The following is a 7,229-nucleotide window of genomic DNA, read 5'->3' as shown; positions in this document are numbered from 1 at the left end:
TAGATATAGTCTCTGAAAACAAATCTTATTTCTTGTTTTAAGCACAAAACGAAGTGTTTAAGTGTTCTTTTAGCTCAAACAGTAGGGCATGGCACTAATAACGGAAAGGTCATGGGTTCGATCCCCAGAAAACCAAATACAATGTAAGTCACATTGGAGAAGAGCGTCTAGTAAACGCATAAATGCAATGCATGTAAATAAATCAAATACAATTTTGTAAGGTTATGCTTAAAACATGTAAGTAAAACAAGAAATGTTTTAAATATGCTTCTCAAACATACTTTTAGTGCTGTACAAATGTCTAGATATATTTACTTAAAAAACAACACTAAAATACTGATTAGGAATATTTTAATGAGCTCTTTTATAAACCCTAGTAAGTACCCTAGTATGCAAGCCAGAGATAGCACAGCTGGTAAAAAATGTTTTAAAGTCACTAAGGCTGCATTTATTTGATCAAAAGTACAGTAAAAACAGTATTATTGTGAAATATTATTGCAATTTAAAAGAACTGTTATGCATTCAAATATATGTTTAAATACAATTTATCCCTGCAATGCAAAGCTGAATTTTCAGCATCATTACTCCAGCCTTCAGCGTCACATGATCCTTCAGAAATCATTCTAATATGCTGATTTGGTGCAAAACAAAACAAGATAAAATAAAATAAGATAAAATGTATATTTATATATTTATTAGAACATAACATTGGTATCACTATTTGTGCATTAACTCTCATATAAATTTGCTAATGCAAATGCACAAGACACTTTAGATTAATCCAATCAATCCATTGTTTTAAACCTGACACCAATCCGCTTCACTCAATGTTAAAATCTGAACTATTTTTCGCTGTCATGAGCTGATATAAATGGGAATGCTAACAGATCGCTTCCTCCAGGTATTATAGACCTGTCTTAATTAAAAGTAATCATAAAAAACACAGACGTCAGCTGCCTGTGTAGGCAGAAAGACAGCTCAGTGTGAGAGGAACCGAGAGAAGAAGAAAATAAGGGAAACAACCCACAAGGTAGAGCTGTGGAAAAAGTGGGACGAAAAAAAAAAACAGAGTATGAACATGAGACAGTATGAGAAAAAGAGGCAGTGACAGTCCAGATGGGAGTGTGTCCGAATGTCGTGGAGCGGCTGAGCTCTGCTCAATGACTGATAAGAGCTCAGAGAGCAGGACAGCAGCTCTGGCAGGGGACACAGTCTTTAAGGACACCGGCAGGAGACGGATGGACAGTAAACCACATTAAAAACACACTAACTCTCCTGTTCACTGACAGAGAGAGATGATGATGGATGGGTAACAGAGAATCAGTCTCGGGGCTTTCATTCGAGAGGCTTTCTCATACTTTCTCACATCTGCTGCTCGTCCTTGACCGTTTTTCACCCGCTGAGCAGAATGAACTGACCCACGACTGCTTCAAGGCAAGTACTGAGAGATTTAGTGAACGCTGGTTAGTCTGAGATGAACACTGGTTATCACACACTCACTGAGAAGTGATTTTAAAAAAGAACAAAATGCATTAAAAAAGAAAAGACATACAAAACAAAATATTAAAGGAACAGTTCACCCAAAAAAGAAAACTGGCTGAAAATGTACTCACCCTCAGGCCATCCAAGATGTAGATGAGTTTGTTTCTTCATCAGATTTGGAGAAATGTAGCATTACATCACGTGCTCACCAATGGACCCTCTGCAGTGAATGGGTGCCGTCAGAATGAGAGTCCAAACAACTGATTAAAACATCACAATTATTTACAAGTAATCCACAATTTCTTACAAACATGCAACTTGTCGGTTCACAATACATTAATTGATAGAGTCGTGTGGATTACTTCTGGAGTATTTTGATGTTTTTATCAGCTGTTTTGGCTCTCATTCTGACGGCACCCATTCACTGCAGAGGATCCATTGGTGAGCAAGTGATGTAATGCTAAATTTCTTCAAATCTGTTCTGATGAAGAAACAAACTCTACATCTTGGATGGCCTGGAGGTGAGTAAATAATATAAAAAATTTTTTGGCGAAACATTCCTTTAAATGAAATAAGAAACTGCAAAACATCTAATAATTTACCACATAAAATCTCACAGCAGTAATACATTAATGCTTATCATACAGCTCTCTGGAATACTTGATTCTGATTAGTCAATCATAGTATGGCATGGTCTTTTTTTTTTAAATGACTCTAATCACTCCACACTCTTTCTTCTCACATAAACAATTAATTTGAACTCAAATGAATATTTAATGTGCATTTATTTATTTATTTGGTAAGCTGCTGTGCAATAAGAAGAATAATGCACAGTCGTCTAGTCATGATTGCAAAATAAACACCCTCAGGATGAAGCACTACTTGCTGGGATTTAATTAGCCATAATGACCAGCTGACTGAACACTATCCCTTATATAAAATGAAGGGTAATAGTTCAAATGTCAAATATTGAGCATTTTTACCCTTGGAAAGGTACAATTAGTGTACTCTATGGGTCTCTAAATCAGGCACTCAGAACACAGTGCGATCAGAACTGAATCCCAGAGGTCAAACTAAACCTCCTGACTGCGTTTGCTCCAGTGGGAGAGACTCTGCTCTCCACTCTTTCCCTGGAGGATGTTTGCAGTTCAAAAAGGCATTAGGTTACAAAATCAACTTCTCCAGCCAATAAAAAGGTCAAAGCAGAGCATGATTCACTGGGAGGAAGCAGACATCTCAAACGCCCACTTCCTTCACGGTATCTGCTACAGTTAGGGATAGGAATCATATAGAGTTTAACAATTCAAATGATTCCAGAATCCTCAACAATTCCTTTATCAGTTCTAATTTTGAACTGCATCTTGCATCAGCATCCTGATGTTAAGTAACATTACAGACTTCAACATAACAGAAACAATAATAATAAGAAACATTACAAATTTAAGATCCCTTCACATTTATTCAATATAGCAAAAACAAAAATATCATCCATCCATACATGACATAGTAAAAAAGAAAGATTTTTTTTTTTTCTGTTTTCAATGTTGGTCATAATAAAAATGTTTCTTGAGCAGCAAATCGCCACATTTGAATGATTTCTAAAGGATCTTGTGACACTGAAGACTGGAGTTTCGTTCCTTTGCATCTAGGGAATAAGTTACATTTTATATATGCAAACAGATAACAGTTAGTTTAAATTTTAAAATATTTCACAATATTACTGTTTCCTACTGTATTTTAGCCTTGGTGAGAATAAGCCACTTCTTTCAAAAACATTTTAAAAATCTTGATCTTAAACTTTTGAATGGTAGTGTATGTCAATATCATCAACAAAAGAAATGAAACAGTCCATAACCATTAATGGAAGCAAAACTTAAAACATAAAACTTACAACATAAATTTACCATTCAGAGAATGATTGTTTAATATACAGTTACATGGAGCAGATTTTTTGACCAATAAGATTTCACTGTGGGCGGAGCTACTAAGCAAAATGTAATGAAGACAGAAACAAAGCAAAAGACAAAAAGTCTTGTGATGGTCAGTGTGTTATTGCATCATGTCTGGTTAAGTCACACTGTTAGTGTCACTGATTAATAAGTGACATTTAACATAACTTTCAAACTTGTACACAGCGACTGTATCAAAACAAATCAGAGAGGCAAAACTGTGAATCACACATTAAAAAGCATGCAGAAATGAATTACTCTCAATCAGAAAAGGATTTGTTTATATTAATCAGATTTAAGCACTGAGATAAAGAAAAACACTTACCAAGATAAATCAGTTTACAATTTTCTCACATAAACAATTAATTTGAACTCAAATGAATATTTAATGTGCATTTATTTATTTATTTGGTAAGCTGCTGTGCAATAAGAAGAATAATGCACAGTCGTCTAGTCATGATTGCAAAATAAACACCCTCAGGATGAAGCACTACTTGCTGGGATTTAATTAGCCATAATGACCAGCTGACTGAACACTATCCCTTATATAAAATGAAGGGTAATAGTTCAAATGTCAAATATTGAGCATTTTTACCCTTGGAAAGGTACAATTAGTGTACTCTATGGGTCTCTAAATCAGGCACTCAGAACACAGTGCGATCAGAACTGAATCCCAGAGGTCAAACTAAACCTCCTGACTGCGTTTGCTCCAGTGGGAGAGACTCTGCTCTCCACTCTTTCCCTGGAGGATGTTTGCAGTTCAAAAAGGCATTAGGTTACAAAATCAACTTCTCCAGCCAATAAAAAGGTCAAAGCAGAGCATGATTCACTGGGAGGAAGCAGACATCTCAAACGCCCACTTCCTTCACGGTATCTGCTACAGTTAGGGATAGGAATCATATAGAGTTTAACAATTCAAATGATTCCAGAATCCTCAACAATTCCTTTATCAGTTCTAATTTTGAACTGCATCTTGCATCAGCATCCTGATGTTAAGTAACATTACAGACTTCAACATAACAGAAACAATAATAATAAGAAACATTACAAATTTAAGATCCCTTCACATTTATTCAATATAGCAAAAACAAAAATATCATCCATCCATACATGACATAGTAAAAAAGAAAGATTTTTTTTTTTTCTGTTTTCAATGTTGGTCATAATAAAAATGTTTCTTGAGCAGCAAATCGCCACATTTGAATGATTTCTAAAGGATCTTGTGACACTGAAGACTGGAGTTTCGTTCCTTTGCATCTAGGGAATAAGTTACATTTTATATATGCAAACAGATAACAGTTAGTTTAAATTTTAAAATATTTCACAATATTACTGTTTCCTACTGTATTTTAGCCTTGGTGAGAATAAGCCACTTCTTTCAAAAACATTTTAAAAATCTTGATCTTAAACTTTTGAATGGTAGTGTATGTCAATATCATCAACAAAAGAAATGAAACAGTCCATAACCATTAATGGAAGCAAAACTTAAAACATAAAACTTACAACATAAATTTACCATTCAGAGAATGATTGTTTAATATACAGTTACATGGAGCAGATTTTTTGACCAATAAGATTTCACTGTGGGCGGAGCTACTAAGCAAAATGTAATGAAGACAGAAACAAAGCAAAAGACAAAAAGTCTTGTGATGGTCAGTGTGTTATTGCATCATGTCTGGTTAAGTCACACTGTTAGTGTCACTGATTAATAAGTGACATTTAACATAACTTTCAAACTTGTACACAGCGACTGTATCAAAACAAATCAGAGAGGCAAAACTGTGAATCACACATTAAAAAGCATGCAGAAATGAATTACTCTCAATCAGAAAAGGATTTGTTTATATTAATCAGATTTAAGCACTGAGATAAAGAAAAACACTTACCAAGATAAATCAGTTTACAATTCACATTCCCAACAGGCGGATTAAATAAAAACGTCACACGTAGCTGTGTTTAGATATGATTTAAAAGACTTTTAAGATCCCTTAAAGCTTTCAAGTGTGTGAGGAGTTTACATCTGCTGTGATCTCAGCGAGGGGAGAGTTATTAATGATGTATCTTATCTCGTATTATTCTAGAGGTGAAGCAACGGTCAGGAACGGAAATTGCAAGATACAAAAAGAATTACACTCTCCATTATCTGTAAAGCTTTAGGAAAAAAAAACTGCATAGAGAATGAGAGGGATTATCATATGTACGCCCACAAGTCTTCCCATACATTATCTGCACTATCGAAGACCCCTCAAAAAATATAAAAATAATTTAATCACACACACACAAATGAGCAGAAGTCAGTAGAGCAAGCCAAATCGCCATGTAAGCTCTGAATTCTTAACGTTGACGTCATTCACAGTAGTAGAATTACCGAAAACCTTCTCCCGTCGCTTTTCCTCTCATTTCTCCTTTTGGTGCACAAAACTCAACTGCACCGTTTGTTCTGTACCTGAGTTTGGCTTTGGTTATGCCTTTGTATTCATGGTCTGGCCGAGCGTTCCTGATCCATAAAGGTGAAAAACAGACACACGGCGGTGTTGATGAGGGTGTGCATGGCCTCGTACAAGAGTTTCGGAGAGAACACGCTCCAGATGAAAAGGTGGTATCGGAGACTGGTGACCAGAACCACGTAAAACGCGGCTGGGATGGAACGCAGGAGCGCGAAGCAGTAGCTGCCATGACCAAGACCCATTACAGCCCTGAAAGAGAGAAAAAAAGACCAGAATAAAGATGTGCAGTCCGGTTATGGTCTGGACTGAGTCTATGATATGTGTCATTATAAAAGACTGTAGTCATAAACCATCAGGTTTCATCGACTGTGGTTCATTCCTCGTTTAATGCTAATGGAAAAGCTATTACTTCCTTTACTAACCTTTGATTATGTGTTATGTTTCACGACAAACGTCTATGGTATATTCATTAAGATAAATGCCACCTGCCATGGTCTGATGGGGCAGCCATCAGCAGGTCTAGAAGCAATAATCGGGCATACTAAAAGATAATGGGACCTTAATGGATTTGAATAGACTGGATCAGGCTAGCCTAGACTGTGTTAGACTGGCATGCATTTGACTGGCCTAGACTAGACTGGACAAGATTGGATGTCCTCAACCTATAAACTAGACTGAATCTAATAGACTAGAATGGGGTAGATTACATTGGAATGAAATGAAATGGACTGGACTAGAAATAACAGGACTGGACTATCATGAACTGAAGTTGGCTAGGCTAGATTAAATGACCTCAACCTATAAACTGGACTGCATTTGATAGACTAGACTGGGCTAGATTACTTTGGAATTAATTGGTTTGGACTAGAAGGGACTGAATTGGACTAGAAAGGTCAGGGCTGGATTAGCATGAATTGAAGTGGGGTAGGTTAGTTTAAATGACCTCAGCCTATGAACTGGACTGGACTGCCTTGCACTGAATTGGACCGAGCTGATAATAGACCTCAACCTATAAATTGTAGTTGATAACAGACTAGACTGGATTAGACAATTTAGGACTGAATTGTATTGGACTGGGTTGGAATGGACTAGAATGGGCAAGACTGAACTTACATGGACTGAAGTGGGTTAGGCTAGATTAGATGGCCTCAAACTATAACCGAACTGACTACACTGCAGTGAACTGGACTGACCTACATTGAACTGAATAACACTGGACTAGAATGGACTGAACCAGATTGAATTTGGCTAGACTGGGCAAGACCGGACTAGTATGGACTGAAGTGGGTTAGGCTAGATTAGATGGCCTCAATAAACTGGACTGGACTACATTTCACTGAACTGGACTGGA

General features: G+C 36.5%; 1 protein-coding gene across 1 annotated transcript in view; it reads right to left on the bottom strand.

Annotated features, from left to right (window-relative positions):
• Positions 1-5,114: 5,114 nt before the first annotated feature.
• The window catches only part of LOC107715161 (GPI ethanolamine phosphate transferase 2-like), a gene marked incomplete at its 5' end in the record, with an annotated part of 81,969 nt that continues 79,854 nt past the window's right edge, over positions 5,115-7,229 (bottom strand). The window contains one exon of the mRNA XM_016521222.1: positions 5,115-6,127. Coding sequence (XP_016376708.1) covers positions 5,908-6,127 — 220 coding nt within the window. The remainder of the gene's footprint in view (positions 6,128-7,229) is intronic.

This window comes from Sinocyclocheilus rhinocerous, unplaced genomic scaffold (assembly GCF_001515625.1).
Source record: "Sinocyclocheilus rhinocerous isolate Xijiao unplaced genomic scaffold, SAMN03320098_v1.1 scaffold329, whole genome shotgun sequence".
NCBI classification, from domain to species: Eukaryota; Metazoa; Chordata; class Actinopteri; order Cypriniformes; family Cyprinidae; genus Sinocyclocheilus; species Sinocyclocheilus rhinocerous.
The sequence above is the reverse complement of the archived record's forward strand: the minus strand, read 5'-3'. Positions and strand labels throughout refer to the sequence as shown.